Below are 18,991 nucleotides of genomic sequence, written 5' to 3' on the forward strand. Positions count from 1 at the left end.
AATAGAATTACCATATGATCCAGCAATTCCACTTCTGGTTATACACCCAAAAGATTGAAAGCAGGGTCTCCAAGAAATACTTATACATCCATGTCCATGGCAACATTATTCACAATAGCCAAAAGGTGGAAGCAACCCAAGTGTCCATCAGTGGCTGAATGGCTAACAAAATATGCTATATACATACAGTGGATTATTGTTCAGCCTTAAAAATGATGGAAATACTGACACATGCTACAACATGGACGAACACTGAAGACATTACGCTAACTGAAATAAACCAGTCACAAAAAGACAAATACTGTGAGATTCCACTTATATAATGTACCTAGAGTACTCAGATTCATAGAGACAGAGGGTTGAATGATGGTTGCCAGGGGCTGGGGGTGGGGGTGGTGGGGACCGGGGGAGAAATGGAGAGTTGTTTTGTTAGTACAAAGTTTTGATTTTGCAAGATGAAAAGTTCTAAAGATCGGTTGCCCAACAATGTGAATATACTTAACAATACTGAACTGTACGCTTAAGAATGGTTAAGATCGTTAAGTGTCATCTGTATTTCACCACAATTAAAATTTTAAAAAAATTTGAAGCAACTATAATTAATATTTTGAGAGGAACAGGAGATAATATGTCCATGAACAAGAATAGGATGCTATAAAAAAGAACAAGAAATTGCTCTTAGAAGTGAAAAATTATGAGAAGAGACATACCAAAAAAAATCCAAATAGAAAAGTTGGAAGATAAAGTTGAGGTAATGTCCCAGAAAAGAGAACAAACATTTTTTAAAATGGAAAATTGGAAAGAACATTTTGAAAAATTAGAGAATCAATCCAAGAGGCCCAACATCCAACTAAAATAGAAAAAAACAGAAATGAAATGGAGGGAATCAGCAAAAAGAAGTGTCCCCAAAATTGATTTTCAGATTAGGAGACTGACTTCCAGATTGAAAGGTTCACCAAGAGGTGCCCGTAGTGAATGCACATCGTTTGGAACTTCAGACCTCCGAGAGATCCTAAAAACGTTCAGAGAAAACTCAAGTCACACACGCACAGGATCGGTATCAGAATGTCGCTTGACTTTTCAACAGCAACCATGGGTCAACTCCTCAAAATCCTGAGGGAAATTTATTTCCAATCTAGAACTCTACACCCAGGAGAACCAGCAATCAAAGCTACTGGAATACATGCTCTACCAAAGCAAGGAAATAAACTCTGTTTGGGAGCGGGGGTGGGGGGGAAGGCAGAAAGCAAGGGAACCAGAAAACAGGATCCAACACAGGAAAGAATCAAAGGAAATTTCCAGGGTGGTAGTAAAACAAGGTCCCAGGACAATGGCTCTATAGGTCTGTAGGGTAAGCAGTCCAGGTTGGAGCCCAGGGAGGACGCCTCAGGAGGGGTGTCTCTAAGGACCACCTGGTGTGTTCAACCAGGTAGAGGGACATTTTACAGTACCGCTGGACAGTTGGGGGATGAATTAGTGATGGGTACATAAGGAAGTTTTTTTTGTTTTGTTTTGTTTTTGTTTTTTAATAAGGTGATTAAATACCTCTAGAAAAGAAAAATGTTGTCCAGTAAGGAAAAATGAAATCATAACACACTTCAAGGCTCAGCTATGAACAATAGTTACATAGACATAATACTTGAACACTGAATACTGATGCCACAGTAACAAAATGATATAACTAAACTGAGAGGAAGGAAGAGAAAATAATGTGTGGGATGCGGGTAGATGAAAGGGCATTAAATCTTCACCTTGCATAGAAGAGAGGCAATAGATAAAGTTACAAAAAGTGGAAAATCTGAATTAGGTGTGTTATTTAAAAATAAGGAGGGGGTTTCCCTGGTGGCGCAGTGGTTGAGAGTCCGCCTGCCGATGCAGGGGACACGGGTTCGTGCCCCGGTCTGGAAAGATCCCACATGCCGCAGAGCAGCTGGGCCCGTGAGCCATGGCCACTGAGCCTGTGCGTCTGGAGCCTGTGCTCCGCAACGGGAGAGGCCACAACAGTGAGAGGCCCGCGTACAGAAAAAAAAATAAATAAATAAGGAGGTATATGACAGAAGTTCCATCTAAAATGCATGAAAGAGGGGTTGTCTTTGGAAGTGAGACTTGAGACTGGGGAAAGGATGGGGTAGGGGACTGATTTTTTAATTACACGTTTACTATAAGGCAGTTATATGACTTTTTCAACTAATACCAGTATAAATATGCTAGAGCTAAAAATTAAATTGAAAAAAGAAAAAAAAAGTCCAACTACATGCCAGTCTGTGAAGCAGTGATGATACTGCTCTGGTACAAAGCCGGGAGCTCCTACCATGGACGGGAGAGAAGGGAAGGAAGACTTAAGGGAGGGGACAGCCTTGAGCTCTGCCTGGATGAATGGGACCAGGCCGGCCTCTCCAGTCTTCTGAATAGAAAGGACAGTGGGAGCTCTAGGGCAGCTGAACCCTTCCAAGGAACAAGTTTAGAGGAAGAGGAGCCGAAGGCAGGACACCAGGCCCGAGGGTGTCAGGAGGAGCCCCTGAAGGGAGGAGTGGCCCAGAGCCGGTGCCAGAGGGAGGAAATCCCTGCAACGGAGGCCAAGGTGAGTTGTCCACAAGGTAACAAAATGGCTAACGATGTCAAATGCTGCTTTGTGGTCCAGAGGACTTAACATAAACACACCCTTGCAGGACTTCCCTGGTGGTCCGGTGGTTAAGACTCTGCACTTCCACTGCAGGGGCACAGATACCCCTTAGTCAGGGGACTAAGATCCCATATGCTGCATGGCCAAAAATAAAAATTAAAAACAAACAAACAAACAAAACATACCCTTGCACACTGTGATCTCAACGCAGTCCCGGGTAACCCTCCCCACACCCACCCCCCGCCAGGATATTCCAAAAGCAGTGGGAACAGAACAGAAGCAGGACTAGGTGAGCGAGCCTACACTAGGCTCCCAAGGGCAGCGCCCCACCCCTTCCTGTTCTCTGAGAGGCAGGAGGCTTAGTTACGGGGTCGAATGCAGGCAATGCTTGGGACACGCTTATACTAAAGAAATGGTCATTTAGCTGAAATTCAAACTTAACTGGGCTTCCCGTGTCATGATACATTAACTCTAGCAACCCCAGGAGGCTACGCCTTCCCAAAAGCTTGGAGATATCTCAGGCTTGCAAGCGGAAACTTTGCTACTGGCTGCTCCCACCGGCCTCCTGATGCTTGTGGGGAGGAGGACCCCGAGGCAGTGAGGTCCAGTGGGTGGATCCTTGTGCCTCTCAGAGCCTGTCCTCTTATGGAGAAATAAGGCCATGGCTATGGCGTGGGGACAGTAGGAGACCTCCATGTCCTTCTGGAGTGATTTTTTTTTTACCACAAGCATGTATTACTTTTATAATCAGCAACAAGCCATAAAGACATTTCCACCTTAAAAATAAAATAAAATGAGGCTGCAGTGGACCAGGTCATCTCTGAGGCCCCCACTGAAGCTAAGATTCTGCAGTTCCAAGTCATTTCCTAGTCTTTATTTGCATGTCATTTTAGGAGCGTTCAGTGAGGCAGCCTTGTGAGGGGGAGGGTTGCTTTTATCCCCCCATCCCCCCACCAGGGATTCTGAGCCCAACCGGCTGGCCTGGGGCGAATGTGGCCAGGCTGTCCCCACTCTGGGAGGTCACCTGGCTTGGCCTGGCCTAGCCCAAGCCTCTGGGATCATTCCTGACCTGGAAGCCTCCCCGAATGACCTGTTCTGAAGCCACCGAAAGGGCTTGGGTGTCGGCTCTGTAGGAGACTCCTGGGCCCCAACCAGAGCCGTCCTGAGATTCTAGGGAGCTTGTGATTTAACAGATCCTGAAAGGGGCAGATGTGTCCCCATACCCAGGGACAAGTATCTCTTTGCCAGTACACTAGGACCCCTCCCTAGTAAGAGGCCCCACTGGAAGGTCTCAGGGGAGGGTGGAAAACGCCCCATCCATATGCAGCACACGGTGGACTCACAGAAGAGTGAGGGTCCTGTCGTGGGTCACCCGAGCCTGAGTGGAGCCCCAGTTCCACCCCCTGTCAGCTTTGTGACCTTGGGCAAGTTGCTTAACTGAGAGCCTGGGTAGTCCTGCGATAATGACATAATGAATGCAAACCCCCGGAGGTGGCGGCCGGGAGGAGGAGAGGTGATCACAAACAGTAGTGGTATCTATTTAATCCCGGGAGAGTCAGAGGCTGCCGTTTGGCCAAAGGAGCTTTTGATCTGCAATTCCCACAGACCCAGGACCACTCTGGAAGGTTCCCCACCCTCCGAGAGTACCCTCCCGGCTTTAGTCCAGGCGAGAGCCACTACCGGCTGCTGGAGCTGTGACTGGTCTCCCAGCTCAGGCGCAGGAGCCTGGCCCACGACCTTGGAAGAACCTGGGAGAACGCTTCACCAAGCGACAGTACTTTTCCATTGCACTGCTCGGCCGCCTCATCTGGCTTTCTGCTGCGCAGACAAGAGGCCAAGTGAGCCAGGCCGGCCCATCAGGAACCCACCCGAACTCACCCTCAGAGATGCGGGTAGGGATGTGAGGGGCAATGGGAATCCTAGAAAGAGGAGGGGGATACCGAACGCTCCAGGAGGAGCTTAGAGACGACCAGTGAGACCTGAGAAACTTGCGTTGGCAAAGCCCTCCGGTGGATTTCAGGAGATTCCTACCTCCACCCCTTCCCCTCCGACGATAATGATTAAACCCGATCCACCGCGCCTGTGCTGGGTCTCGGGCGAAGAGCACTGCTAGCCTGCGCGAGGGAGGAGAGAGAGGAGGGCGAGAGGAGGGGACAAGAGAGCTAGCGGTCCCGCCCGGTGATGTAGGCAGCCCGGGGAGGTGGAGCCGCGACGCGTGAAGGAGTCCCCACCGCAGTCGCGCTCTCTCGGTCTACCCCTCCGAGCAGCCAGCCGCCAGCCCCGGCTCCGGCGACCTCCCTGCCGCCGCAATTTGGGCGGCGGGGGCCGTGGGATTCCCCCTATTCGTGCCTGAGGGGCGTCTCCTCCCCTCCCAGCCCCTGCCCCTCCTTGCTTCCCGGACGGCTGGAGCGACTCCCGGGGGACGCTGTTCCCGGACGCTCGGCCGCCGCCCGGGCATCTCGGCTGCCAGCCCGGCTGGGCACCGGGCATCTGCGAAGCTAGCTAGCCCTGCCTGGCACTGGGCATCTCTGGGCACCGACTGTCTCCGGCGCCGCCCAGCTTCTCGAAAGCCCGGGGCCGCGGGCTTCTGCGCGCCCTCCCTTCCCCCCGGCCGCCGGGCAGGACGCCCGTGAGCTCGCGGCGTCCCCAGCCCCTCTGGCCGCCGCCGCGATGCTGCCCTGGAGACGTAACAAATTCGTGCTAGTGGAGGACGAGGCCAAGTGCAAGGCGAAGAGCCTGAGCCCGGGGCTCGCCTACACGTCGCTGCTCTCCAGCTTCCTGCGCTCCTGCCCGGACCTGCTGCCCGACTGGCCGCTGGAGCGCCTGGGTCGCGTGTTCCGCAGCCGGCGCCAGAAAGTGGAGCTCAACAAGGAGGACCCGACCTACACTGTGTGGTACCTGGGCAACGCCGTCACCCTGCACGCCAAGGGCGACGGCTGCACCGACGACGCCGTGGGCAAGATCTGGGCGCGCTGCGGGCCGGGCGGGGGCACCAAGATGAAGCTGACGCTAGGGCCGCACGGCATCCGCATGCAGCCGTGCGAGCGCAGCGGCTCTGGGGGCTCGGGGGGCCGCAGACCGGCGCACGCCTACCTGCTGCCGCGCATCACCTACTGCACGGCGGACGGGCGCCACCCGCGCGTCTTCGCCTGGGTCTACCGCCACCAGGCGCGCCACAAGGCCGTGGTGCTGCGCTGCCACGCCGTGCTGCTGGCGCGGGCGCACAAGGCGCGCGCCCTGGCCCGCCTGCTCCGCCAGACCGCGCTGGCGGCTTTCAGCGACTTCAAGCGCCTGCAGCGCCAGAGCGACGCGCGCCACGTGCGCCAGCAGCACCTCCTCGCTGGGGGCGCCGCCGCCTCGGTGCCCCGCGCCCCGCTGCGCCGGCTGCTCAACGCCAAGTGCGCCTACCGGCCGCCGGCCGCCGAGCGCGGCCGCGGGGCGCCGCGCCTCAGCAGCATCCAGGAGGAGGACGAGGACCAGGACGAGGAGGCGGAGGAGCTCGAGGAAGGAGTCCCCCAGAGCGAGCGGCCGGAGGTGCTCAGCCTGGCCCGGGAGCTGAGGACGTGCAGCCTGCGGGGCGCCCCGGCGCCTCCGCCGCCCTCGCAGCCTCGCCGCTGGAAGGCCGGCCACCGGGAGCGGGCGGGCCAGGCGCGCTGAGAGCCGAAGGGACAGGACTTGCGGCCCCAGACCCGGCCGGCCTGATTTACAGCCTCTAACCCCGGCCCTGCCCGCTACGGCTCCCCCTGGCACCCCGGCCCTTGCCTCCCTCGTGGTCTCTGTTGTCGGCGCGAGCCTCATCCTGGCTCACGGTGACGCCTGACACGCCCTTGTATTGGGGAACCAGATGGGGGAGCAGCAGAATTCAGTGCTCACCTCTCTCCCCACCTGAGTCTCCCGGAGCCCTCCACTGTGGATTTGCCCGCTACGCTTCCCACCAAGTCTCTTTACCCATAGACCACGCCCTCCCTCCCCAAACATCCTCTCAAGAGAAGAGGGGGAGACGTTTCCAGAAATCCAGGAGGGTGGCCTTGGATCTTGGCCAGGTGGAGGCAGTGACCAAGCTAGCCTTCCTCCCTGGGATGAGACCAACCCTGGGGAGGCATTCTTGTAGGGGGAAGAGTAAGTAGCCCTGGAGAACTGAGGCCAGGCCCAAAGTGGCAACTGAGTCTGCTGCCATACACACAAGGAAGACTTCTCTATACCTGGCCTCTCTACCCCTTGGAGGACTTCTGGGACTTCACTGCTCTGGCTCTGGAGAAGACTGGGATGTTCCCACCAACCCCAACCACAGGCTAGGCCAGGTAACAGCTCTCTGCACCAGACGGCTGTCCAAGCCTGTGCCCTGGCACCTGCCACCCCCCACAGCACTCCTCACCCCCCATCTTTCTGCATACCGAAGTGTGTGGTTCCCCCCTAGGTGCCCCACAACCAGGACCAAGACGAGACCTCCAGAGGAGGGAAGGAGGACCTCTGGCAGTGCTTGAGCGCACTGACTACCCAGAAAATGGACACAGGAGGGATGCCCCCAAGTTGAGGCTTGTCAGAGCACGAGGGCCCTGACAGCAGCTGGATTCTCATAGCAGGATGAGGCAGGAGGATGCGGTAACCCAACAGAGAGAGCGGGCCCCTGCCCACGTGTCTCTCAGCAAGGCCACTAAAAGCCCAAAGATCTATGTGTCACCAAATGATCACTGTAAATAAAGTGTTCCTGCTTTTTCAGCCTGTCACCACTCCTGTGTTGTGTTTGATGCCAGGCCTGCTGGGGGTGAAAAGATTATCATCAGAACCTTAAAGGGCAGGAGAAGACCCCAGGAAGTATCCCCTTTAGCAGCTGGAGCCAACTCTCAGGATAGGGGGGGACGAAGGGGCTGCTGCCAGGAAGCTGTTCCCTTCGTGTCGGGAAAGGAGACAGTAGCAGGTGCCTCGCCTGCACGGCACCTGTGCCAAGCCTGGAAGGGGTGTCAGCTGTCTTTCTCAGCATCCCGGAATGTCTCTCTGCCTGGGCACCAAACACAAGTGTCTCTGGGACATTTGGCAGGGAGGGGGCACTGGGCTGGGGCCTTCTCATCAGCCATGTATCTTTGAGAAGATTCATGTGTATGTATGTCAAAGCAGGTGGTATTTGCTGGGTCTCCTCAAGGATGTAAGGGAGAGGGGTGGGCAACCCAATTTGCTTTCAGAGGAGCTGGAGAGATCTGTCCAGACCATTATAACAGCAGGAGTCCTGAGCTTGGATATCTTCTTTATTTCTGTGCTGAGCTGGGCACTGATCCCAGAGTTGTCCAGAGCCCAGACGAGTGGCCTCTGCAATCGCCAGCAATCAGGATTGTTCTGTTTCCTGGAGCTGCTGGAACAGAGGGTACCACTGCCACTTCGCCCTGGAGGAACCCAGGCAGGATCGGGGGGGGACTCTGAAGGGGAAATCTGGGCTTGACTTCACTAGTTTTGGGGGTGACAGGGATGCCCTGCATGTTCATTGCTTCCCTCTTATGCATTGCCAGGGGATTTGTTGGTGTTTCTCCCCATATACAGAAGGAGAGAAGGAAGTGGGAAGATGTCAGCCCCGGGAGAGGAGGATGGGCTGCAAGGCAGCCTCTGGGGTTAGAGACAACCTCACCCAGAAACAAGGTCACAAGCACACCCTCTTTAATCAGATGCTTGCAGCAGAAATTTACTAAATGCCTGCCTTGGGACAGGCACTAAGCTAGGTCCTAGCGGTCCAGGAGTCCCTTCCCTGTGGCTCTTATATTCTCAAGTGAAATGCGTATAATTAAAGGAACACTTGCAATATAATCATTCACAAGCACGCTCCCAGCCTTAGCCTCTGCCCCTCCACTCTTCTCTGGCAGCCTCGCAAAGCATAGACACACACACACACACACACACACACACACACACACACACACACACACACACACACAGAACTGCCTCCTTCCTTTCCTTGCTCACAGTATGCTCGCCAGACCTGGAGTTAGAAGACCAGAGCGAAGGGACTGTCCCTGCCTCCTTACCAGCTGTATGATGTTGGACAACTCACTCAGCCTCTCTGAGCCTCACCTTTCTCACTGGTAAAATGGGAGGGGGCTAATATCTACCTGACAGGCTGATTATAAGAATTAAATAGAATCATGTCTGTGAAAAAGCTTTGGCAGATAATAAAATGCCCAGCACATGTGAAGAACAACCATTTTACCCATAGGATTCCTCTCTTTACATTAGGATTTTTAGTGTGCCTTCCCCCCACGTCCACTCCACTCTCCCTGGCAACGGTGATTATAAGTTGTTCTCTCTCTCTCTCTCTCTCTCTCTCTCTCTCTCTCTCTCTCTTTTGGCCATGCTGTGCAGCTTACGGGATCTCAGCTCCCTGACCAGGGCCATGGCAGTGAAAGCCCGGAATCCTAACCACTAATCCTAACTCCCACATCTCTATTCTCAGTGTGTGTGATGGAGGAAGGAGCTGGTCCCCCTTCCCTCCCACAGTGGGTTGAGGATGAGATAAACCACAGGGGAGCCAGCACAGTGCCAAGTGCCACCAGGCTACAGACTGGGTGTTGAGGGCAGCCCCAGCCAGCAGGCCCCAAGCATCGTTGCTACCAAAGGAGGAAGATGCATCCTGGAAAACCAGATCCGCTCCACCTATGCACTGACTGCCTTTCTCCCCCGATCTTCGACACAAGCTCAAGAAGATCCTTGAGGCATTGGGAAGCCATCTGGCATCCCTGTGCCTCTTTTCCAGCACCAGATTCCCCACCTGTAAAATAAAAATGGGAGAGTTCTCCCAGTCCTAGGTTTCCCAGGGGTGCCCCAGGAGCTGCTGTGGGGAGTGATGGGGAGACAGAATGGGGAGGCCGCCCCCCACCTGCTTTAACTGGAGCATCTCCTCTGTTTTCCCTTCGGGGTTTATGGGATTCCAGTTGAATAATGGATTTTTCTTTTTCGAGTTTTAAACACTGGGTGAGATGCCCTTTAAACTTTCCTTCCATCCCCCATGCTGTGTGTGTCTTAGGTCCACTGGGTCAACTAGGCCTGAGAAGTAACGCTGGAGTGTGAATGTGTCAATGGAGGGCTTTCCGAGAGCAACAGACAGCCGGGGACAGCTCAGACAGTGTGTCTCAGCTGGGCCAGCCTCTTCCCGGGACCTCTGGGGCCTTATTTCCTGCTCTCCTGACCCCACTCCGGAGGCGCTGGCTTGTGACTGCAGTGACTGCGCCACGGCTCACAGCTTAGAGGATAAAGCTGGCCCGCCGATGCCATCCTGATTCCTGGTGCACTTGTTCTGCACGTGGACATGCTCCCAGGCCCCAGGCATGGCCAGATGCTCCCACCTCCAGGCCGTGCCCCTGCTCTTCTCACTACCGCAGATGTCCTTTCCTTCCGCTGCACGTGTCCAATCCTACTCTCTCTTCAAGGCCCAGCACAAATCCCACCTCCTCAGAGCTTTCCTTAATGCACACCCCTCCCCAACTCCTGCCAAACCTGGGGGTGATCTCTCCTCTCAAACACACAGGACGTGGCCTATCCTTTTCTCATGGTCCTCCTCAGGTTACCCCCGGGATTCCTGTTTATATGGAAGTGTCTTGTCTCTCATACTGATCCTTCTTCGTTTCCCCACCCCCTTCGGTACCCTGACCATGGCAGGGCAGACCCTGAGGCTCAATATTAACTTGTTGAATGAACACATGAATGAACAAGCCAGATGGAAGAGCCATCATGGGATAGGAAACCAAGGGGGTGGAGAAGTGTTCCTTCTGCCAGGATTCTGCCTGGAGATGCTGAAGGAGAGCTATCCTCAGACGCCCTGCTCAGATGGACGGCTATTCTCGGGGAGCAAAACAGCAGCTCAAGAGATGAGGCCAGTGGAAGAAACTGAAGCCTCCGTCCCCAGGGTCTGCTCTGAGCTCCAAATCCCCAGGACTGGGCCTTCTCACTCTCTGGTCTAGCCCAGCCCCAGAAAAAGGCTGCCGCTCACAGTACAGAGCAGCTCCTGGCGGAGACCAACCACCTCCAGGTGCGCTGTCTGGGCAGCGGGAGGACCATCCAGACAGATGCCCTCTCTAATTTAACACACAGGCGATCAGACCTGGGCTTGAGCATCAGGTAGACCCGACTGCCCTTCCCAGAGCTGCCACCTGATGGCTTTATAACTTGGAGCAGGTTTCTGAAGGCTTTTAGAGCCTTGATTTTCCATCTGTGAAAACAGGGGTGGGTGAGCCTAGATTTTACATGGTTGTTGGGAGAAGGAAAGCTTTGCACTTGGATAATTTATTTAGCACAGCGCCCGACGCACATAATAGTTGTAGCTGCTGCTATTACGTTGATTATTATCATTTTACCTGGAGCTCCCCTTACTGACAGCTCTGGGATGAGGAGATCAGGTGCCTGGTCCCTGAGACACTAAACATGCTGCTTGTTCATGCCGTGGGGTGGCATCGTCTCTAAATCACGGTAGAAGATTCAGCTTCAGCTTGTCTTATTTTCATCTCCAGTTGTTCAACCGACATAAGTCTGATCGCCTTAACACTAGATTAGATCTAATATCTTAAGCTTTTGTGTCTCCTTTTCGCCTTAGCACCCAGCGCAATGCCAGGCAAACAGTAAGCACTTCAGAGGTAAATGAATGAATGAATGAATGTTTAGCTGCTGCCGGCAGCAATGTTGACACATAGTCTTCCCAGCTGAGATGCCAGTCCTTTGTGAGTGATGGGTCAGCCTCCCTCCAGTCCCTGTCTGCCCTTAGCTACAGGCTCTGGAGAAGAGGAAGGGGCTGCTGGCTTAAGGACCAGTAAAGGACAGCCGAAAAGGATCGCGGGGCTGACACGCAGATCTGTCGAGTCTCTGAGCCAAAGCTGTCCTCTCTCTCCCTTTGCTCGACTGCCTCCTGTCCATAAAGCACATATGGGTTTGTCAGCTGATCCAGAATAACTGAGCCTCCTCACCCCTCAACTTGAGAGGGAAAGAGGATGGGCAGGTGAGGCATTAAGGGGGAAGGTGGAGTTCAAGCCATCATAAAGGAGACCTCAGCCGGGAAGATTGGGCCAGTACTGTGGCATGCTGGGAACCCTTGACAAAGGCTAAAGGACTTGGAAAGCTCAGGGGGATCTTGTTTTTGTCTGCCCAGCATTCATCCATCTCCCCTTTATGGTAGAGACTGCCTCCCCGTTCTCCCCTGCACTGAGACGTGGTCATGTGACTGAGTTCTGGTCAATACAATTGCTGAGTGTCACTCCCAGGGCCTGGACCAAACAAAATGTAACCTTTGCTTTATTCTCCTGCTGGCCGGCTGGATGTCATCACCCAGGATGTCCTTGGAAGCTACATGATGAAGATGACAGAGCCTCCACCAGCCTGGGTCCCTGAATGGATATGGGAAGTAGAGCCCCAGCCCTGCTAACAATGGGAGCAAGAAATGAAATTGTACTGTGTTAGCCACTGACATGTTGGGGGGTTTTTTGCAGCACGTAGCTTACCTTGACTAACGCACTCTTCTTGAGACCCACTGCCCTGATGCTCCTGGTGAAACCACCATTCTCTGCTCTTGGTCCCTAGGCTTTGGGCAGAGCTGACTTCACACACGTGGGCTCCAGAGGAGAACGTGTGATCCAGGCCTGACCAATCAGAATATCCTGTATCCTTAGCCCCAGAGATTGGTTCTGGAACGGGCATGTGACATGGTCAGAGCCAGTGGAACTTAGTTCTGGGACTTTTGTTGAAACTCTTGGGGAGAGAGATGCTCACTTTCTGCTGGAGTTGCTGAGAGGTGGGGAGTATGTCGTGCTGGTGTTGCTGGCAGCTATCTTGCCACCATGAGGAGAGAGGCCAGCAGGGAAAAGCAGAGCAGGCCACAAGCCCCGAAGCATCACTTGAGCCCCTGGATCTCACTGGACCTGCCCAGGTCTGCCCCTGGAGTTTTCAGCGCCTTGAGCCAATAAGCTGTACTTTTTGCTTAAGCCAGTGTGAGTTGGGCCCTCTGTCGCTTACATCTAAGAGAGCCCTGGCCCTGCCGTCTCTGTTATCATCAGGTCCCCACCTCTGGAAAAGGGGGATTGTTGAAAAGCTTCAGGGTCTGCCAGGGTTGCCTGATTTTGGGACATCCAGGCAGCTCATGGGATCCAAAAGCCCCCAGGTCCTGTCCCTCTCCGAGGTCACCCGGTCTTCCACCCGGGCTGCCCCTCACACACCTTCCCAGTTCTCCCTCTATGGATGGAGCTCACAGTGCCCATCCCTCCATGCCTTCCATCAGCACATGGCTCTGACCCTGACTCCACGTGCCTCTTCACTCAGTTTCTGGCCTTCGTTCAAATGCTAGAACACAAGGCTGATCAGTGCAGCCCAGGCTCTAGGTGGTCACCCCAGATCACGAACCCACCCTGGTCCACTCCCCCGCAGCTGGGGAGTCGGCTCATCAGATGTAAATGTGGCCACTGAGCCAATCTCCCAGGACACCTTCCATGTGGAGGGGGCACCTGTGATGAGGGATCGGGATCTGAGCAGGCTGCTCTCAAGAGTCAAAGACCCAGAACTGCCTGTTATTCATTCTGGGACATGGACAAGTCACCTAACCGCTCTGCATCCCCATTTCTTCTGTAGTATGGAGGCAATACTCCTAGGTATTTCTGCCTCAGAGGATTCTTGTAAAGGGCCATTCAAGTGGGATGCAACACGAGAGGTTTGAAAAGCATCAAGCACCGTATGCGGGGCAGGGTGCTTCCTTACCGACTTCCTTACGACAAGAAAGCCGGAGCGAAGCCGCTCCACAACATCCAGGCTGAAGGGTTCCTATTTGGGGGGAGGAGCCCAGGCAAAGGAAATGAACAGGGACCGCCGCAAGGGAGGTTTAAAATAGACATCTGCAGGGATTCCCTGGAGGGGAGAGTTACATGACCAGGAAGCAGCTCAAACAATAAGCTCCCCACACACACCGCCTCCCAGGGTAGGCTGGAGGGATAGCTGGTTTCATCTGTCTGCAGTCAGAGGGATGGCCGGGGAGGGCCCGGAAGACCCTTGCAGCCCAAGCTGCCTCTGAAGTCCTAAAGCAGGAGCCGGAAACAGCAGGCTGGAGCGTGTGCCTCTCGTGTTGTAATCGTGCCTGTGATCTTGGATCCCACAGGCCCTGGACAGCTCTGGTGCATCTCCTGCCACCAAAACCAGCCTCAGATTGTGATCATTCAGCAGCCTTTGAAGTAGAGGCGCAGGTGCCAGGAGGTGACAGGGACATTCCAAGATCCAAGTGGACACTGCCCACACCTATTCCTCTCTACCTCCCTCAGTCCCCAAAGGACACAAACTCAGAGGCCGGCATCACGTACCCTCTGCCAGAATCCCATTGATAAACAGGCCCAGAGGGTGGGATGGGTTCTGGGAAGCGTGCTGCTGTCTTTAGAGGAAGCGTGCACGTGTGTGCACACGCGCGCGCACACACACACACACACACACACACACACACACACACTCCTAGATAACTAATGTTGCAGACTGCCGCTTATTCTCTCCCACCTTTCTCCTGACTTGTGAGCATAAACAAACCCACGTACACACACACAGAGATTTTGTCGTTCGGTTTTCACAAAAACGGGAGTCTTTCTCTAACATCCCACAGCTAGTTTTATCACTTACATCATGCGCTTCCGTCCAGCTCAGGGGATTTCAGTGTAACTCATTCTTCTTTTAATAGCTGCATGATGTATTTGACCATCTCCTGCTAATGTCTGTACAGGTTGTCTCTTGTTTTTAAAAGCATCTAATAAATGTGTGCAGATCCTGGAAGAAGGAGCAGATGTATGCTGAGCAGATCCACATGTAGGCTGAAAATAAACAGGATCAAGAAGAGTTAACATGAATTCCCGGTGCTGGGGTGTCTCAGCCAGAAGGGCCTTTAGAGCTTGTGGTCCAATCTCCTGGTTTAAAGATGAGAAAAGGGATTTGTCCAAGGTCACACTTCTCACTACTGGAAACTCTGGGGCCATAATTTAGGTCTTCTGACTCTCAGACTAATAATATCCTGTCCTCTGTACAAAAGATGTTAAAATAAAATTTGGAAATAGGACCAAGAAAGGTTTGTTTAAACTTACAGATGCCCAAAATTTAGGGGTCAAATAAGGAGATAAGATGTACTCAAATCCCACAGAGATAATGACAAAGGGAAGGAGCCTCTTTTTATACTCTTCCTCTTGTCCCTCTCACCGGTCATATTTGCCCAAACACAAGCTCATTTCTGCCTCAGGACCTTTGCACTTGCCACTTCCCAGGGAGGGACCACACCTCTCTCAGATTTTTACATGGCTGCCACCTTCTCACATACAGATCACAGCTCCAATGTCACCTCTTCAGAGAGGCCCTCCTTGGTTCCACCCTCCCCACGACTCAAACTAACCTGTTCAGCCATCATCTGTCCCATTACCCTGCTTGCTGTCATCATCTGTAATGATCTCAGGCATGTGTTTGTCTGTTCATCAACAGTCTCCCCTATTAGAATAGAAGCCCCATGAGGCAGAGCCCTTGCCTGCTGAAGACAGCGCCTGGCAAGTCGTAGGTGCTTAGTAATGATTTGAATTGACAGAGCCCGAGTCTCCTGATTGCTTGTCCAGTGGTGCTTCCTCTGCACCAAGAGGTGTCTGTGCTACAACAGGGCTGTGAAGGCTGGTGGCCCTGGCTCCTGGAGAGAGTGCTGGCTGCCAGCTTCCGTAGAGGTTGGGAGGGGGTCGGGATCCTGCAAAGATTCAAAGGCAACAAGTCAGGATGACGTTCTTTCTTCACCTTCAAAGCCAGGACCAGAGCCTCTCTCGGAGCCCTCAGGCTACCACCCTTCTCTGCTGCCTCTACCCTCCTCTCTGCTTGGTCCCTGATCACACTGTGTGCTTCCAGGCGGAGCTCAGGGTGGTCTCTCCTCATCCCCCCCCCCCACCACCGCCCCAAGCCATCTCTTCTTGTCTCCTTGTGCCCTTCCCATTACTGGTGACTTGCCCAGAGAAGGAAACCAGCCAAGAGGGGGACGCAGACACCTGTCCTCTGGGAGCATGCTGTGGGCACTGCCCGGGAGTTCTAGGTCACTGGAACCCTGGGTAACCTTGGTCAAGTCTCTTTACCTCTCTGGGCTTTGTCTCCTCCTCTCAAAAATGAGGCACAGGAAGGCTACGGAAGCTGGACGGCTCTATAGCTCAAATGCTCTGAAGTTGCCACCTGACCATTGTGTTTGTTCCCCAAAATTGGAAAAGAGGAACCAAGCTCCCTTCTGTGTTTTACATTTAAAAAACCAGGTTCCAGGGAATTCACAGGAACTACACACTTTCACTGCCGAGGGTGCAGGTTCAATCCCTGGTCAAGGAACTAAGATCCCACAAGCCTCCCAGTGTGGCCAAAACAATAAAAAATTTAAAATAAAATAATAAATATTTTTAATAACAAACATAAAAAATCAGGTTCTGTCTGGGAAAATGGACTGGTATAGGCTGCCCTGTGCATGAGGACAGCACGGAGTACAGGTGACTTGGCCGCAATGGCCGCTTCTCCAGAGAGGTAAGCCTCTTGGCCTGAATGGAGTCAGGGGTCCGGGCATCCTGGGTGTGGAGCTGTGCCCGAGAAGAGCGTTGCTGACCTGCACAGGGCGAGTCACCTGGGAAGGCTCAGGCACAGCGCCCTTTCTCAGCCAGGCCCGGACACTCTCCAGACCCCACTGTGGCTTTCCCAGCAGGCAGAGGAGAGACTTATCATCTCTCTAGGGCTTACTGTGCTCTCAGGACCAGGCTGCAGGCCAGAGGGCCACGCTCGCATCCATTCAACTTTCTTTTGATAAATACTGAGTGCCTTCTGCATGCCAGGCCCTGTCCTGGGTCCTGAGGAGACGGTGATGAACAGAACACCAAAGACCTTTACCCTTGTGGGGCCCGCATTGAGGAGAGGCCAATGATAAATAAGAAACACAGTAAATGAATACATTCTGTTAGAAGGAGACACACGTATGGAAAAGAAAAAGTAGAGTGGTGTAAGGAAAGCAGGTGCTACGAGATGGAAAACTCCAAGGTTACGAAATCTCTGGGCTAGAAATGGTCGTGGAAGAGACTGGCAAGATGATCCCCAAAGCCGTCACCTCTCCCTGCAGAGGCGTGACTACACATTTCCCAGCCTCCCTTGCTGTTGGGTGTGGCCATGTGACTACGTTCCAGCCAATGGCATGTGAGCCTCTTTCCCGTTCCTGCCCCAAGCAAGCCTTGTTTTTGCTTTCCTCATCTGCCAGTTGAATGGAGAGAACACTGAACGCTAAGGAAGACAGAGCTGAAAACAGTGGGCGTCCTTGAAAAGAGGCGACCCCCTTGCCCCACGTGATTAGACTTTGCATGAGGGATGAGGGGCTTCACCACAGGCTTGAAGACCAAGCAGGTGGTTTGCAAACCATCCCAGGCAGAGAAGAGAAGCCAGCGGCTTTTCAATTTTTTTTTTTAAGCTTTCTCAAAGACATGGCTCTATCCTTTCCTCATCTTCTCCCACCTATCCTGCTACTAATCCCCCACTCATCCATCCATCCATTTATTCACTCAACAAAGATTTATTGAGAAGCTACGCTATTCCAGGCACTGTTCTAGGCACTGGGGTTAGAGCAGTGAACAGCACAGACAAAAATCCCAGCCCTCAAGGGGCTTCCATTCTAGCAGGGCGAGAACAGACAATAAACAAAATAGTGAAAAGAGAGCTCTGTTACTAGACCCATTTTACAGATGAGCAGCCTGAGAAGCAGAAGTTAAGTAACTTAAGCTGATGCGATTTCTGTTTTATAAATTTTTTTACATTTATTTTTATTTATTTATTTTTGGCTGTGTTGGGTCTTCATTGTTGTGCGCAGGCTTTCTCTAGTTGCAGCGAGCAGGGGCTACTCTTCATTACAGCGCACGGGCTTCTCATTGCTGTGGCTTCTCTTGTTGCGGAGCATGGGCTCTAGGCACACGGGCTTCTGTAGTTGTGGCACGCTGGCTCAGTAGTTATGGCTCGTGGGCTCTAGAGCACAGGCTCAGTAGTTGTGGCACACGGGCTTAGTTGCTCTGTTGCATGTGGGATCTTCCTGGGCCAGGGCTCGAACCTGGGTCCTCTGCATTGGCAGGCAGATTCTTAACCACTGCACAACCAGGGAAGTCCTTATAAATTTATCTTATTTATTTATTTTTATTTTTGTCCGCGTTGGGCCTTCGTTGCTGCTCGCGGGCTTTCTCTAGTTGCAGTGAGCCGGGGCTAATCTTTGTTGCAGTCCGCGGGCTTCTCATTGTGGTGGCTTCTCTTATTGTGGACAGAGCATGGGCCCTAGGCACGCCGGCTTCAGTAGTTGTGTCACGTGGGCTCAGTAGTTGTGGCTCGCAAGCTCTAGAGCACAGGTTAAGTAGTTGTGACGCACGGGCTTAGCTACTCCACGGCATGTGGGATCTTCCCGGACCAGGGCTCGAACACATGTCCCCTGAATTGGCAGGCGGATTCTTAACCACTGCGCCACCAGGAAAGTCCCAGCTGATGTGATTTTGACTGGATGTAATAAAAGGAGTGTACCTGAGAGCCTGGTGAAGATGAGCTTGATATCATTTCCCTTGGTGGCAATTTGGTTCCTCACAGTGGGGACTTAATTGCCTTTGCAAAGCAGTGGAGATCCTGAGGCTTGTGGGCCAAGGATTTCCGTTCCACTCTGCCTCTTCGTAGCCATGTGACCTGGAGCATGTTTCTTACCCTTTCTGATTCCCCGTTTCCTCACTTATAAAACATGGATAATAACATACTAACTTCCATGATAGATTGTTCAGTAATGGCCTCTGATGAATTATCTCTCCTTGTGTAAGTCCCCTCTCCCATTGACTCTGGGCTTGGCTGTGGGACTTCCTCTGGCAATGGGACATCAGCAAACGTGACTCAGGCAAAGGCTTGAAAAATGCTGCACACTGGGGCTTGCTGTCCTGGAACTCTGCCATCCGCTGGAAGAAGCCCAAGTTGGCCTGCTGGAGACACCTGACCCGGTCAACAGTCAGCACCAACCTCCAGACATATGAGCAAAGCCACGTTAAACCTCCTGAACCCATTTGTTCCCTTGGATGATTGCACGTGAGTGACCCCGGGCATGACCAGCAAAAGAACGGCCCAGCTGAGTCCAGTTCAAATTGCTGGCCTACCGAATTGTGAGCAAGTAAAATGGTCATTCCTTTAAACCACTCCACATTAAGGTGGTTTGTTACACAGCGGTAGATAATGAATACAACAGCCTCAAGGTGTGTCTCTGAGGATTAAATGAGAAAATGTATGGAAAGCATTATATCTTGTTTGGCAGGAAATAATAGCTCAGTCAAGTGTAGTCATTATTATTATCATATTATGAAGCCAAGTTTCTTTGCTTTGGGGACCCTC

General features: G+C 52.9%; 1 protein-coding gene across 1 annotated transcript; it reads left to right on the plus strand.

Annotated features, from left to right (window-relative positions):
• The first annotated feature begins 4,776 nt into the window (after nt 1-4,776).
• FAM43B (family with sequence similarity 43 member B) lies at nt 4,777-6,617 on the plus strand. The gene has a single exon (XM_079922336.1). It carries the CDS (start codon nt 5,294-5,296, stop codon nt 6,278-6,280), a length of 987 nt encoding a protein of 328 aa, XP_079778462.1. The 5' UTR covers nt 4,777-5,293; the 3' UTR covers nt 6,281-6,617.
• Nucleotides 6,618-18,991: the final 12,374 nt, after the last annotated feature.

The sequence above is a fragment of the Stenella coeruleoalba genome, assembly GCF_951394435.1.
Source record: "Stenella coeruleoalba genome assembly, chromosome: 1".
Classification (NCBI taxonomy): Eukaryota; Metazoa; Chordata; class Mammalia; order Artiodactyla; family Delphinidae; genus Stenella; species Stenella coeruleoalba.